This window comes from Jaculus jaculus, chromosome 1, assembly GCF_020740685.1.
Source record: "Jaculus jaculus isolate mJacJac1 chromosome 1, mJacJac1.mat.Y.cur, whole genome shotgun sequence".
NCBI lineage: Eukaryota > Metazoa > Chordata > Mammalia > Rodentia > Dipodidae > Jaculus > Jaculus jaculus.
In genome coordinates this window covers 315396974-315413699 of record NC_059102.1, presented here as the reverse complement: position 1 = coordinate 315413699, position 16726 = coordinate 315396974, and the positions used below count along the sequence as shown (strand labels likewise).

The 16726-nt window shown below is 43.6% G+C and overlaps 1 protein-coding gene across 1 annotated transcript in view; it reads left to right on the top strand.

Moving 5' to 3' along the window:
* The first annotated feature begins 2364 nt into the window (after nucleotides 1–2364).
* Nucleotides 2365–16726, top strand: part of Ly9 (lymphocyte antigen 9) — a 33409-nt gene continuing 19047 nt past the window's right edge. Inside the window, exons 1-4 of the mRNA XM_045131473.1 lie at nucleotides 2365–2469; nucleotides 8543–8866; nucleotides 10566–10841; nucleotides 11697–12044. Coding sequence (XP_044987408.1) covers nucleotides 2466–2469; nucleotides 8543–8866; nucleotides 10566–10841; nucleotides 11697–12044 — 952 coding nt within the window. The 5' untranslated portion in view covers nucleotides 2365–2465. The remainder of the gene's footprint in view (nucleotides 2470–8542; nucleotides 8867–10565; nucleotides 10842–11696; nucleotides 12045–16726) is intronic.

Here is a 16726-nt window from a genome sequence, read left to right as displayed (position 1 = left end):
ACTGAAATCAAACTCCTGGCACTTGCACCACCTAGTGGGCATGTGAGACATTGCGCTTACCTCACCTTTATGAGTCTGGCTTATGTAGGATCTGGAAAGTCAAACCTGGGCCCTTAGGCTTTGCAGGCAAGAGTCTTAACTGATAAGCCATCTCTCCAACCCTAAAATGAATTTTTAACTTTTAAAATGTAGAAGGGAACTATTTCAGAAGAGTAAGGGGACTAGTGAGAAGGAGGCAAGAGAAAGTAATGGGGATAAATATATGGTCAAAGTACAGTATAGACTTGAATGAAAATGCCATTATGAAACCCATTGCTTCCTACAATGAATACACAGTAATCATTTTTTAAATGTCCCAGCTGCACCTGAGTGGAAGTCTCCAAGAGAACACCCAGGGCTGCACCACTGGTATGTCAAGTTGCACCTACCACTGCTGGCTACAAGTTGACCCACCATGAGTGAATTGGACTAACCTGACTTACTTGCTTTAATATAAAAGAATAACTTGGGCTGGAGGTATGGTTCAGTGATTAAAGGCTCTTGCTTGAAAAGCCTGACAGCCTGGATTGAATTTCCCCCATACCTACTTAAAACCAGATACACAAAGCCATGTATGCATCTGGAATTCATTTGCAGTGGCCGGGGCCCTGGCATGCCCATCCATCAATTCTCTCTCTCTCTCTCAATCTAATAAATAAATAAAATCCTTTTTAAAGGATAACTCAGACTTAAAGCGATTGGAATGTGCAGTGAAATGTTCATTTAAGACATAGTCTCCCATGCTAGCAAACATAACTTTCACCAGCACTTTGAGAAACACATTGGGGAGGGAAGCCCCAGAAAGTTCATGATCTCTCTTCTCTGCAGCCTGGTGGGAATCATGGCTACGAAGGTGAAAGCGTAAATGCCAGGAAGTCATTGGACCTGGGGTGGCAGGGGACCAGGGGGTACTTAACCCAAAATGGGATGGGTATGGCTACTGTCATGGATAATCAGGGTGAAAGCAGCATAAGTCTGAACTGTGGCCTTGTGTGGAGATTAAGCATGGATAAACAGATGGGCGTGGGTACCAAGTTGACAAGAGGTGAACTTGTGATGCTGAATTGTGTCAACCTCACTGGGCAAAGGCATGCCCAGAAAGTTGGTAAAAGGTTTTTTCTGGGTATGTCTGTGACACAAGCCCAAAAGAGACTAGCGTGTGAGTCAGCAGATCAAATAAAGATCACCCTTGGTGGTGACAGTAGGTAGGCATTTGGTCAGTTTCCCCAGGCAAGCTAAAAGAAATGATGCAGCCCCCACCCCGGCCCCAACCTGCCTTTTCAATTCGCCCTGTTCTGTACCATCACTGGTGATATATCGGTGCCCAGTGGAGTTTCACCGGCATGTCTTCCCTTAGCAGTTAAGTCGTTCAGTTACCTGAGGCAGGACACCAACAAAGGACATCAGCAAAACAGAACTTGTTGGGCCATTGCACTGCTGCTGTGTAACAAGTCACCTGGAAATTAACTAGCTTAAAACAATAAACATTTGTTATGTTACAGTGTCTGTGACTCAGAAAGCTGCACAGTTGAGCAGCATGTCTCGGGCTCAGGTCCTTCACAAAGCCACAGTCAAGGTGTCAGCCGCAGATGTGGGCATCTCCAGATCCTCCTGGGAAAACCCACTTTCACTTTCATTCGTGGGACTCCTGACACACCTCGAGCTCTCATCGACTGCTGACCAGAGACATCACTTGCTTGCTGCATGCTGGCCCGAATCCTTCCCTCCGTTCCTTGTCCTGGGGCCTTCTTCATAAGGCAGCTTACAATGTAGTAGCCTGCTTCCCTCAGAGTGAGGAAGGAGGAAAGACAGAAAGGGAAAATGAGGGAAGGAAAGAAGGAGGGAAGGAAATGAAGTGAGAGAACCCAAAATGAAAGCTACAGCCATTGTGTAAACCTAAATTCAGAAGTGACGTCTCGTAACCTCTGCCACGTTATGTTCACTAGAAGCAGTCGCCTGATCCAGCCTCACTCATGCAAGGATGTGAATGCCCGGAGATGCTGATCTCAGCAGTCATCATCATGGGCCAAGTTTACAACCAGCTCCCTTTATGCTAAAAAAAGTAATGCTCAACATTCATTTGTAAATCCCCCAAAGGCTCTGAACATGCTTGGACCCTCAGCCTGAGCAGATGACAGTCTATAGCGCTCCATATATAGTATACCACCCTTCCTGAGTATGCGCTCAGCCACACACACACACACACACACACACACACACACACCCACTCACGTGCACATGCACCCCCCACACGCCCATACTTGCGGAAGCTGTGATGTTTCCTCCTTCAGCCTGAGGTCTGCAAATACATTCTCATGGCGGGCTTCAAGAGTCGTTCCGGTGACCAGGCTCTACAGCCTTCCTCTGATAAACTACAGCCTCGAGTATTTTCTTCCCTTTTGTGGACTCCTCTCCTCTTCCTGCTCATGGGTAAGTCCACACTGTGGCCATCACCACTTGCTGGTGGTGGTCTCTGAGGCTGGCCCTGTTCTTGGCCACAAAGAGTCTCGTTGTAGTAAAGTCAGGAAACTTCCTTCTTTGTGATAACTGCTCTGCAGGCTCTACTTTATTCTGAGATGTCCCTGTGTGAGTGTGTGTGTGTGTGTGTGTGTGTGTGTGTGTGTGTGTGTACGTGCACATTTATGCACCAGGAGGAGGTGACATTCTAGCCACTCTCAAATAACTCTGAGCTCAAGCTATGCTCCCTTGACACTCACATTTCCTTCTTAAGAATGCTAATTGATGAGTGTATTCCCTACACAGAAGAGATAAATCCACATAAGGATCCAAGAAAATTCTCCTGTAACAAGCCACCTCGCAATTTCCTAGGGAACTGGAGAACTGCTGGAGCTTTTCTCCACTTCCTGTCACTGCTGAGACATCTCATGGTCAGATGGCTCCAGGAAAGGTGACTTCTGACGATCTCGATTCCCTCCCCAGTGAGGCCCAGCTCCTGCTGTTCTCTGGGGAATCTCTCAGGTACAAGGTGAGATTTCAGGCAGGTAGAATGGTAGTGGCTGTTTTCCTCCGGGCTTCTGCCTTTCCCAGAGGCTCGGGAGGTGGTACAGATAGTAGTGTGGGACCTGAGAACAGTGGGGCCTGAGGGGAGTTTTTTTATTTTATTTTTATTTTTATTTTTTATTTATTTATCTGGGAGCGACAGACACAGAGAGAAAGACAGATAGAGGGAGAGAGAGAGAATGGGCGCGCCAGGGCTTCCAGCCTCTGCAAACGAACTTCAGACGCATGCGCCCCCTTGTGCATCTGGCTAACGTGGGACCTGGGGAACCGAGCCTCGAACCGGGGTCCTTAGGCTTCACAGGCAAGCGCTTAACCGCTAAGCCATCTCTCCAGCCCCTGAGGGGAGTTTTAAAAAAACTCAGATGCAGGTATTGGTGGCCGGCTCAGACTTCTTTTTACTTGTTTTTTGTTTGTTTGTTTGTTTTGTTTTGTCTTGTTTTTCGAGGTAGGGTCTCACTCTAGCCCAGGCTGACCTGAAATTCACTATGGAGTCTCAGGGTGGCCTCGAACTCGTGGCAATTCTCCTACCTCTGCCTCCCAGTGCTGGGATTAAAGGAATGTGCCACCATGCCCGGCTCTTTTTACTTTTGATTTCACCCTTACTCGCCATACCAACACAGAAAATACCCATATCAAACCTAACGGTTTTATGGTTTTTGGCTGTGTGACTCTGAAAGAAACTATATCCGATGTCATCTGCGTCTCAGTGAATTTCAAACAGCTCAGGGAAAAGAGACATCTTACGCCATCTGGTCCCACTGATTGTAGGAACACCAAATCTCACTCCTCAGCCTAAAAGGGTGAATATTTTGCAACCCAAAGAGTCATTTAGGAGCTTATGGAGCAGTAGGGTAAAAAGGCACTTTTAGTATTGGGCACATTTAAAATTAAATTCTTGCCCCATCATGTATTAGCTATGTATGCCTTTATTTCCTTTTGTTGTTGTTGTTGTTGTTATGTTTTATAAGAGAGGGATAGTAAGAGAGAGAGAGAGAGAGAGAGAGAAAGAATTGGCACCAGGGCCTCCAGCCACTGCACTCCAACTCCAGACACTTTGCCTCCTGGTGCGCATGTGCGCCCTTGTTCGCTTGTGTCACCTTGCGCGTCTGGCTTAGGTGGAACCCGGAAAGTGGAACATGGGTCCTTAGGCCTTGCAGGCAAGCACCTTAACCACTAAGCCACCTCTCCAGCCTGTCCTCTATTTCTTACAGGGAGAACACAGTGAAATATACCACACTGGACTCTTTTCTAGATTGGAGATTTTATACATAAATATATATAATCTTTATATATAAACATGTAATCTTTATAAATATATAATCTGCCTGATGTGGTGGTGCCCGCCTTTAATTCCAGTACTCGGGAGACAGAGGTAGGAGGACCGTTGTGAGTTCAAGGCCACCATGAGACTACAGAGTGAATTCCAGGTCAGCCTAAGCTAGAGTGAGACCCTACCTAGAAAATAAATAAATAAATAACTATGTAATCTTTATCTATATAAATATATGTAACATATATAAATATATGTAATCTTCATATAAATATATATATAAAGGTCCACAGTTGGTGAAAGCTGTGATCATTACCATAACAATTACTGTTCATGCACCTCCTATGAAAACTATCAAGGAATGGACAAGTCAAATTCAGTGTTTACAGTCTTTGAGCCCCTCTGACATTATGTGTTAAATGGTGCAGGTCAGAAAAGACGGCTGGGGTGCTATCTGTACTGGGAGCTACATAGCACTGCTGCAACAGAATTTGACCTACAAAACCCACATCCTGCTTCCTCCATTGACAGTCTGTGAAGCTTTTTTGTGTCTGCTGTGAGGAGATGTGAATTCAAAGCATGTCATAATTATACAACCAACACCCAGCCATCTTCTGGGCTTACAGGACAGAGGAAGTCAGTGCCCCTGGCTCCCAACCTCCAGGGGCACCATGAATACCCTCTCCAGACTCTGCAACTACTCTGCCTTCTCATTTTAAGAAAGTGGCTTAATTGTGTATCTTGAAGTACACAAAGTAAGATATATATGTATCTATAACTATTGTTTAAAATATCTGTAATTTATATTTCATTCAAGTTTTCATTCACTCAGGGAATATGAGTGTATGGATGAAAGAATGTATTAGAAATGCTGACTTCTTTCAAGGAATATAACAACTATTTCTTTCTATTACTATTTTAGAAAACTTAGAGGCAATAAAATTTTCTGTTAAAGCAAAAAAAAAAAGAAAGAAAAACAAAAAAGAAAGTGGCTTAAAGTCTTTAAATTCAGCTCCTTGTCTGTCAACATGACCTTATTATGGGGTAATGTTGAGGATTAAATGAGGAGACTTATGAAAAGCACCTAACACACACCTAGCGATTGTAAGCAACTCTTCCAGATAGAAATTCTCTTTTAGACAACCTCGAACCATCCTCATACCAACAGTTTCCACCCTCTGAATCGGTCCTCCTCACGTCCAGGGTCCCCAGCCTTGCTTCCTCCCTAGCCGCCTCCACAGCTGTGCTCAGCTGCTGTTAGCCGAGACAGAGCACTCCCACGGCCTACAACCATCCGAGTGTCACCGCTTGTGCATAACATTCTGGAACCTCTGTCAAAGTTTTCCTGCTTCCTTACCACCCCTCACCCACTTCACCTCTTCTCTTTCTCTGATTTTTTGTTTTGTTTTGTTTTTTGAGGTAGGGTCTCACTCTAGCTCAGGCTGGCCTGGAATTCACTATGTAGTTTCAGGCTGGCTTGAATTCATGGCCATCCTCCAAAGTGCCTCCCAAGTGTTGGGATTAAAGGCATGCACCACCATGTCCAGCTTCTCTTACTTTTTAAAAAATTTATTTATTTATATAAGAGAGAGAGAGAGAGATTGGGCACATCAGGGCATCCAGCCACTACAAACAGACTCCAGATGCATGCACCACCTTGTGCATCTGGCTTACATGGGTCCTGGGGAATTGAACCTGGGTCCTTGGGCTTTGTAGGCAAGCACCTTAACCACTAAGACATCCGTCTAGTCCTCTTTCTCTGATTTTAATGCACTTTTTTCCATCCAGACTTCTTTGAATAGCATGGCTCCCAAGCCCATCTAATTTCATCTAAATCCCCAGAGCTCTCTAAGGAGCCTCAGAAGCCCTACAACCTAGAATCCAGGCTAGAGTTACCCAACAGAAAACCACAGAAAGAAAATGAGTTATGTTGAGATGGCAACTGGAATCAAGAAATTTAAGTCAGGTGGCCCTGCCCTATAGTTATGTCCTGTACAGTACAGACTTTTGTATTGGTTGTGTTGTATTATATAGTCTTTTGTCCTAACACTGTGGTCTGCTTAATTGTTTCAAGTCCATGATTTGCATTGCAGCTTCTTACCTGTACTGAAAACCATCTTTTCATTTCCATAGCTCAGCTGCAGGCATCTGTCTGCAAACTCACCTTCTGTTTCTGTAAAACTTGCTTGTCTCCTCGTCAAGGTCTCTGGCACTAGGCTGGGGCTCTGGGCTCTAAGACCTAACAATAACAAAAGTAGTCCAAGATAAGGTACAGAAGCTCTGAACCACCAAGAATCACAGTCCAGGCTTTGGAAGCGATTACCCTGGGCCTACGCTGGTGTGGAAAGAAACTTTCATCCTGATTCTCCATCAGTCTCCGATGCCGGTTCTGTGAGCCTCAGTTTTCTGTAACAGTGATGATGCAACACTAGGCTCTTAGAAGTGTTGAATATAATGTTTATCAGCAATGTGGGTCCTGTCTGAGATGAGAAAATCAAGAATGAATCAATGTTATCAACCATTCCTAACCCAAAACCTGACTTCGCCAAACCAATCCATGATTCCCCTAGACAACAAGGAAGCAGGTAGGCTGAGGCCAACTGAAAGAGGTTTTGTTTGCCCTTGACTCTTTGTTATAAAAATTCTCAAATGGGGGCTGGAGAGGTTGCTTAGTGGTTAAGGCACTTGCCTGCTAAACCTAAGAACCTATGTTCAACTCTCCAAATCCCACATAAGCCAGGTGCACAAAAGCAAGGCAAGCACATGGTCGCACATGCCCACTAGGTGGTGCATCTGGAGTTCAATTACAGTGGCTGAGGCCCAGGTGCACCAAGTTTCTCTCTCTTTTCTCTCTTGCTTTTTCTCTTTCTCTCTAAAAAACAATATTCTCAAATGGTCTGGGGAAATGGCTCAGTGGGTCAAGCACTTGCCATGTGCAGTAGACACCTTCATGTTGAGAGGATGAACCTCCAGACCAGACACAGTTATGGGAGGAAGGGAATTTATTTGAAGCTTACAGATCCAGGGGAAGTTCCATAATGGCAGAAGAAGTTGGCCCCCTTTACATGAGGCAGAGAAAAGAAACCACCACCAACACAAACAAGTACACTCCAGGAATTCCAGAACTCAGACATGCTGCGTATCTTTAGGCTGGATTCAGATCCTCCCCTACAACTTAGGGCTGGACCCTAGGATCTGCCCACTGTAACACCTCCTCCAGCCAGGTGGCTGGAAATGTAAGAAGCTATAATAAAACTCCTGAGTCTATTGGGGGAAGTCCCTTCACACTACCACACAATGTTACCATGCGGGCTTGTGTTTAGATCCCCAGAACCCATATAAAGTCAGACGTGGTAATGTGCATCTGTAATACCAGTGCTCCTACAGTGAGGTGGGAGATGGAGACAGGAGAATCCCAAAGGCTCATAGGCATGGACCAACTAGCCTTACACATACAGTGCTGAGCAGGAGACTGTGCTTCAAACAATGCAACATGAAGACTGACAGCCAAGGTTATTCACTAGTCTCCACATACCTGCCATGACACATATGTGCCCAATGCTAACACATGAACACACACATAACAAAAAAAAAAAATCCTTAAACTTCAAAAACCTTGAATTTTATGGTGACACTCACAAGCCTAGTATGTTGACTTGGAACAGGTCCCTACCACAGAATTCCATTTTTCTGGTCTCTTGCTAATGGCCTTCCATCAACACCCACACTAAGGGCCTATCATTACATTACTTGTATTTCTCACCTATCTCTCCAGCCCTTGAGGTATTCATCTACTCATCTTATTTTTAAAGAGATGCTGTTTTCACTTTATCTGCTCTTTGCAATTTCACAGCAACTTGCTTTCACTTAATATTTACCATATTCCTTATAACTATATTATGAGCATTCCAATTTTAAAGGTCAGTAAACTGATTCTCAGAAATCATAAGTTCATTCAGAATTACAAACAATTCAATTAGAACAGAAACTTAGAATGTCTATTTTACTGTGATAGCTACTTTCATGAGAATTTGGATGAATGAATGAATTACATTGTTAGGCAATGGATCTAGAAAAGGGAGATTGGGAATTTCATTTCATCTCTCAGCATATGGTAATTATGCCAAATACATGTTTATTGAGTGAATGAATGAATGAAAGCTGGCTTGAAAAGTACAGATGCTCCTTCAAGTCTGTCTTCTGTTTCTACAGGAGTAGGAGCCTCTGAAAAGGACTTAGCCCCAAGAGTGGTACAAGGGATTCTAGGAGGTTCTGTGACTCTTCCTCTAAACATTTCAAGAGACACCGAGGTTGAGGAAGTCGTCTGGAGTAGTTCCAAAGAGGTTCTTGTTTTAGTACGTCCCAATGATGATATACATATTCTGGCCAAAAGCTACAAGGGCCGACTAAACATCCAGTGGAGCTATTCCCTGTACTTAAGTAACTTAGGCCAAGAAGACGCAGGATCCTACAAAGCCCAGATAAACCGAAAGAATTCTAACACTTCCCATCAGGAGTTCACGCTGCAAATCTATGGTGAGTTCCAAACTGCTCAGTGAATTTTGACACCCGACCCTCTGTTACTAAGGATTAAATTCAAGGGCTTCATGCACACTATACCTATAGCACTTACCTTTTATTTTCAAGAACAAGTTTTCTTTTTCTTTGGGGAATATTAGCATAGGGTAATGGTACCTTACACATAAGAAAAGGGAAGAGTTGGGCTGGGGAGATGGCTTAGTGGTTAAGGTGCTTGCCTGCAAAGCCAAAGGACCTAAGTTCAATTCCCCAGGACCCACATAAACTAGATGCCTGTGTTTGGAGTTCATTTACAGTGGATGGAGGCCCTGGCATGCTCATTCTCCCTCTCTCTCTCTCTCTCTGTCTCTCTCTCTCTCTCTCTCTTTCCCTCCTTCCCTCCCTCCCTCCCTCCTTCCCTCCCTCTCAAATAAATAAGTAAATAAAAAGAAAAAGAAAAAGAAAAAGGGAAGAGTTACTAAGGCTTAATTGCATCCTTACCAAGTTCATATATTGAAATCCTAACCAATAGCATCTCAGAATGTGACTGGTAAATCAGGGTAAATATGACTACTATTTTGGTAATTTTCCAACTCTGTATACACAGGTGTCAAGAATGGAAAATTCAGCCATAGAATCCTTATTTTATCATTGTTATAATTCACATAGCTGACTAATACACAATTAGTTGTTTCTAATATTTTCTCTCATAAATACAACTGTCTTGAATATTCTTAAGCCCATATATGTGAGTAGGTTATATTCTAAAGAAGTCTATGGGCTATATTCATGGAGTTGAGTTATGAAGTCTGAGGGTGTAAAGGCACATGCTGTTAGAGGCCTCTCTCCTTGTCCTGTGTGCCTGCCTTCTCACTGTGTCCTCGAACGATCATCCCTCTGTCTAAAGAACTCCAGTAACATGGTGTCACACCCCACCCTAGCAGCCCCAGTTTAACTCAGTCACTGCATTAAAGATTCTAGCTCCAAATCCAGTCACATTCTGAGATACTAATGGTTAGGATTTCAATATATGAATCTGGGAAGGACACAGGTGAGCCCAAGTAACTCTTCCCTTTTCTTATATGCAAAGTACCATCACCCTATGTCAATAACCCTAGAGTCTTAACCCATTCCTGCTAAACTCTGATATATATCAAAGTACCATCAAAATCATATCAGAATGAAGACTTGTATAATTCACTCTGAGGTGAATTTTGAACCAGCTGTGCATCTGTGAAACAAGTGACCTGCTTCCAAACCACAGTGGTATACTCTTGATTGCCTTCAGGTCATATAAGTCTTTTCACCTTTTACAAAATAGTGTTGGCTCAGAAATGGGATAGGCATTTCCTTTCTGAAAGAAAGAAATTAGAAAGAAGAGTCATAGGTCCCAAGCAAGCCTAAAACCTATAGGACAACTTCCATTATATTTTTTAGGCCCAAGAATAATCCTCTTTGGCTAAATGGTCTGTCTTCTAGACAGTAAGTTCAGTGGTAGCATTGTATTCTACTCATCTTATTTTGGAGCCCTTTGGAGAGACAACCCCACTCCTTGTATCTGGGCATCATCCTGAGCCTGGAACCAAGAACAAGCAATGCTGACCAATGCTTCTGACTTCTCTGTCATTATCTTCTCCTTCTTCTTCTTCTTCTTTTGTCAGTCTTTTCCTACCAGGGAACAAATATGAGTGCCTTTGCAATACTGTTTTTCCCTCAGAACAGCTACAGGAGCCTCAAGTTGCTATAAAGTCTATGAACATATCCGTGAACAGTTCCTGCATCATCACCTTGTCATGCACTGTGAAGGGGGCAACAAATGGCGTCCAATACAGCTGGACCCAAAAGGACACTCAGTCTTCTGAACCCCATGGTGGCCCCCTCTTCACCGTCTCCCAAAGACTCTGTGACTCAGACCTCCCATACACCTGCACAGTCCGGAACCCCATCAGCCAGAGTAGCTCCCGCCCTATCCATGCCTGGAAGTTCTGTATAGGTAAGTGGCTCCATTCAGACCTTCTAGGGGATTCCAGAAGCAGTGAGCATCCAGGTTTCTGGTAGGTCACAGATGGTATGGAGAAAGTCCAAAGATCCTTTGTTAGAGAGCCTGAGAGAGGCTGGTAGAATTTGAGAACTCTCAAGGTGCTATGATACTCCAAAGGTAGAACACAGGAGGAAAGGGGGGTGTGGATGGAGAGGTGCAGATTGAGCTTTGCCTAGGGGGTAGTGTGCCCTAAAGTCTCCTCAGAAGGGGGACAGGGCTAGAGATGCTGAATATGCAATGGACAAAGCCAAGTGGAACATGTGGTCTTGCAGAAACAAAAGAGCTGCCTCATCAAAGGAGGGGGCTGGGAGGACAAACAGAGGAGAGACTCCATGTCTCCTTGGGTCAGCTGAGGGTCAAGGGCAAGAGGACAAAGAAAGGAGGTACTCCATGCCTCTTCAGGTCAGCTGAGGGTCAACGGCAAAAGGACAAGAAGAGGAGGGACTCCATGCCTCCTCAGGTCAGCTGAGAGTCAAGGGCGTGAGGACAAGGAGAGGGGGACTCCATGCCTCCTCAGGTCAGCTGAGGGTCAAGGGCAGGAGGACAAGGAGAGGAGGGACTCCATGCCTCCTCGGGTCAGCTGAGAGTCAAGGGCGTGAGGACAAGGAGAGGGGGACTCCATGCCTCTTCAGGTCAGCTGAGGGTCAAGGGCGTGAGGACAAGGAGAGGGGGACTCCATGCCTCTTCAGGTCAGTTGAGGGTCAAGGGCAGGAGGACAAGGAGAGGAGGGACTCCATGCCTCCTCGGGTCAGCTGAGGGTCAAGGGTGGTAAGGAGAGTGACTAAAGCTGCAATGTCTCATCTTTAGCAGCAAACCCAGGAGCCTATGGAAGAAAAACAATGGGGGAGACCATGGTGGGGACCCTGGGAGAGTCGTTTACCCTACCCCTAGCACTCTCAGCCAGTCAGTACGTGAAGAATGTGGTCTGGATGTTTAACACGTCTGTCATCAGCAACAAATGGGAGGAAGCAGTAACAGCAGATCCTCCCATTACGCACAAGAGTCCTAAGGACAATAGGAATTGGGTGTCTGGCCAGGACTACTCCCTGAAGATCAGCCGGCTGGAGATGGAGGATGCTGGCACCTACCATGCCTATGTGTGTTCAGAGGCCTCCGAAGTCACCAGTGTGAGGCACATCACTCTGCTCATCTACAGTGAGTCTCTGGGCAGAATGCTCAGCACTAGTTTATTTCTCTAAAAAGACTTTTCATCTGCTGCCATTCCCTTCCTCTCTTCCTATGAAAATGCCTCAGGGCCCAACCACAGCTATTACGTTCATCCCAGTGAATTCACAGGAGAGGAAACTACAACTATCAGCCAGGCAAAAATCTACCCAACAACATACTCTTTGCTCTAGAGTTCCTGTTAGGACCCAACCACCATATTGTGTCTTTCTGTGTTGATTCGCAGATGGAACAAGGAACTCTTGAATCTGCACTTTCACTGGATTATGACTTTTTATTTTTATTTGTTTGTTTGCAAGACAGTGTATGGATGGGCCTCCTGCTGCTGCAAATGAACTGGATGCAAGTGCCAAGTTGTGCATCAGGCTTTATGTGGGTACTGGAGAATCAAACCAGAGCCATCAGGCTTTCAAGCAAGTGCCTTTAACCACTGAACCATCTACCCAACCAATGGACCATTGGGTTTCTTTTTAATTTTTAAAGAATATTTTATTTTAATTTTTTTATTTGAGAGAGAGAGAGAGAGGAAGAGAATGGATGTACCAGGGTCTCTAGCCATTGCAAATGAACTCCAGATGCATGTGACACCTTGTGCATCTGGCTTACATGGGTCCTGGATATTGAACCTGGGTCCTTTGGCTTTGTAGGCAAGCACCTTAACCATTAAGCCATCTCTAGCCCAGAACCATTGTTTTTTAATAAGGGGGGAGCTGACTAGGATATAATCAGAATAAACAACGGACAGGCCGTTGGTGTTCAAAGACCATATGTCTCTGAGAGGATGGGCCACTCAAATCCCCAGAGTATGAGACACAAAACTCAGATTTTTTTCTCCTGAACCCTGGGCTTCATCAGACTTGATGACATTTTGTACAGTTTAACTCTACCAGCATCTTTGCCTGCACCATGCAGATATGATCACCATAGTCTCAGCCTTAGTTCGCTGATGTCTAGGTACCTGTGGTAACAGACACCATCTACCCATGATCCAGTCAAAGTGTGTAGCAAGCTGGTCATGTTCATGCCCACTGCATATAGTGAGTTAAATACTAAAAGAATCAGCAAAAAGATTAAGAAAAAGTAATAACAGACAAAGCCCGCCTTGCCATTTATTGAAAATAACTTTTTGTTCAAATAACAACACGTGGACCAGAGAAATGGTTTAGCAGTTAAGGCATTTGCCTGCAAAGCCAAAGTACCCAGGTTTAACACCCCAGAACCTACATAATCCAGATGCACAAAGTTGCACATGCGCCTAGAGTTTGTTTGCAGTGGCTAGAGGCCCTAATACACCCATTCTGTCTCCCTGCCTCTTTCTCTCTCTCTCCCTCCCTCCCTTTCTTTCTTTTTATTTTTAAATTTTTTTATTAACAACTTCCATGATTATAAAAAATACCCCATGGTGATACCCTCCCTCCCCCCACTTACCCCTTTGAAATTCTACTCTCCATCATATCCCCTCCCCATCTCAATCAGTCTTGCTTTTATTTTGAAGTCATGATCTTTTCCTCTTCTTATGATGGTCTTGTGTAAGTAGTGTCAGGCACTATGAGGTCATGGATATCCAGGCCATTTTATGTCTGGAGGGAGCATATTGTAAGGAATCCTGCCCTTCCTTCGGCTCTTACATTCTTCCTGCCACCTCTTCTGCATTAGACCCTGAGCCTTGGAAGGTGTGATCAAGATGTTACTCAGTACTCCAGTCACTTCTTTCTAGCACTATGATACCTTTCTGAGTCATCCCAAGGTCACTGCTAACTGAAAAGAGAAGATTCTCTACCCAAAGTGAGAATAGCATTAATATAAGGGTATAAATATTAAGAGAAGTACTTACTGGGCACTTTGATAAGCATAGTATATACATTTATCCAGACATCAGCAGATGTTACAACCCTAGGGCTCATGACTACCCCTGTTTTAAGTTTTCAGTATCAGGGATGTGTTCCCCCCACCACCTTTGAGTGGGCCTCCAGTCCAATTAGAGGGCAGTTGGTTTCCACCTTGACAGACCTGCCACTATTGCACCCATTGGCTTATTTGGCCTGGCTGGCCAATTATAAGGCTTGCAGTGTCCACTGTTGAGTATCTTCACTGGTGGTATCTCTTTCTCCCATTGAACTACATGTAGAATGGGTTCTTCCAGCTTTCTGTCAGCTGGTCTACATGGAGGAGGTTATCAGCTCAGTTCCATCAGGATTTCTCAGTGGCCTTGCAGCCCAAGTATGTGGAGTCTTCAGCAATAGGGTCTTACCATCTATTCCTGGTGGGAAGCCAAGGGCCTCCGCAATGGCCTATAATGTTTTGGGGGCATCAGGGACCTCCCTGGCCAACAACTCACTGGAGGTATCCCATCCCTGCACTGAAAATTTTCTAACAATGATCTATGGCTCCTGAGTGTTCCATTGTCTGAAACTGAAGGATTCCATATGATTTATTTGCATCCTTAGATTTTGATGAGCCCTCCCTCCACATTTCCTTTACTCAATCTCTTCCATGACCTCATTTTGGGCCTTTTCACCCCTGTTAATCTATTCTTCTACTTACATACATACAATATCAACCTATTAAGTACCCCCCTCCCTTCCTTTCTCTTCCCTTTACATCTCCTTTTTAACTTACTGGCCTCTGCTACTGAGTTTGTTCCTTCTTACACAGAAGCACAATCATCTGTAGCTAGGATCCACATATGAGGGAGAACATGCAACGTTTGGCTTTCTGGGCCTGGGTTACCTCACTTAGTACAATCCTTTCCAGATCCATCCATTTTCCTGCAGATTTCATAACTTCATTTTTCTTTACTGCTGAGTAGAACTCCATTGTATAAATGTGCCATATCTTCATTATCCATTCCTCAGTTGAGGGACATCTAGGCTGGTTCCATTTCCCAGCTATTGTGAATTGAGCAGCAATAAACATGGTGGAGCACGTACTTCTAAGGAAATGAGATGAGTCCTTAGGATATATGCCTAGGCGTGCTATAGCTGGGTCATAAGGTAGATCAATTTTTAGCTGTCTTAGGCACCTCCACACTGATTTCCACAATGGCTGGACCAGATTGCATTCCCACCAACAGTGTAGAAGGGTTTCTCTTTTACCAAATCCTCTCCAACATTTATGGTCATTTGTTTTCATGATGATAGCCAATCTGATAGGAGTGAGATGTAATCTCAACGTAGTTTTAATCTGCATTTCCCTGATGACTAGGGATGTAGAACATTTTTTTAGATGCTTATACGCCATTCGTATTTCTTCTTTTGATAACTCTCTATTTAGTTCCATAGCCCATTTTTTAATTGGCTTGTTTGATTTCTTATTATTTAATTTTTTTGAGTTCTTTGTATATCCTAGATATTAATCCTCTATCAGATGTATAGCTGGCAAAGATTTTTTCCCATTCTGTAGGTTGCCTCTTTGCTTTATTCACAGTGTCCTTTACAATACAAAATCTTTGTAATTTCATGAGGTCCCAACAGTCATATTATATTCAGAAAGTCTTTGCCAAGACCAATATGTTGAAGGGTCTCTTCTACTTTTTCCTCTAGCGGTTTCAGATTTCAGGTCTGATATTAAGGTCTTCAATCCATTTGGACTAAATTCTTGTGCATGGAGAGAAAGAAGAATCTATTTTCATCTTTCTACAGATGCATATCCAGTTTTCCCAGCACCATTTGCTAAAGAGTCTGTCTTTTCTCCAATGAGTATTTTTGGCATTTTTATCGACTATCAGGTGGCTATACCTACCTGGACTTGCATCTGGGTCCTCTATTCTGTTCCATTGATTTACATGTCTGCTTTTGTGCCAGTACCATGCTGTTTTTGTTACTATGGCTCTGTAGTATTGGTTAAAATCAAGTATAGTGATACCACCAGCCTCATTTTTGTTGCTCAGTATTATTTTAGATATTCGAGGATTTTTGTGATTCCAAATGAATTTTTGTATTGTTTTTTCTATTTCCTTGAAGAGTGCTGTTGGAATTTTGATGGGGATTGCATAAATGTGTAGATTGCTTTTGGTAAGATTTCCATTTTCACAATATTGATTCTTCTAATCCAGAAATAAGGGATGTTTTTCTATTTCCTAGTGTCTTCTGCAATTTCTCGCTTGAGTGTTTTATAGTTTTCATTGTAGAGATCCTTTACTTACTTGGTTAGGTTTATTCCAAGGTACTTTATTTTCATTGATGCAATTGTGGATGGGAGTGATTCTCTGATTTCATTCTCTGTGTGTTTGTTGTTGGCATATAGGAAGGCTACTGATTTCTGTGTATTTATTTTGTATCCTGCTACATGGCTGTAGGTGTTTATCAGCTCTAACAGTTTGCTGGTAGAGTCTTTAGGGTCCTTTATATATAGAATCATGTCATCTGCAAATACTGATAACTTGATTTCTTCCTTTCCAATTTGTACCCCTTTTATGTGTGTCTCTTGCCTTATTGATATGGCTAAAACTTCCAGAAGTATATTAAATAAAAGTGGGGACAGTGGATACCCTTGTCTTCTTCCTGATTTCAGTGGAAAAGCTTCCAGTTTTTCTCCATTTAGTAATATGTTGGCTGTGGGCTTGTCATAAATAGCCTTTATTATATTGAGATATGATCCTTCTATTCCTAGTCTCTGTAGGACTTTTATCATGAAGGGATGTTGGACTTTGT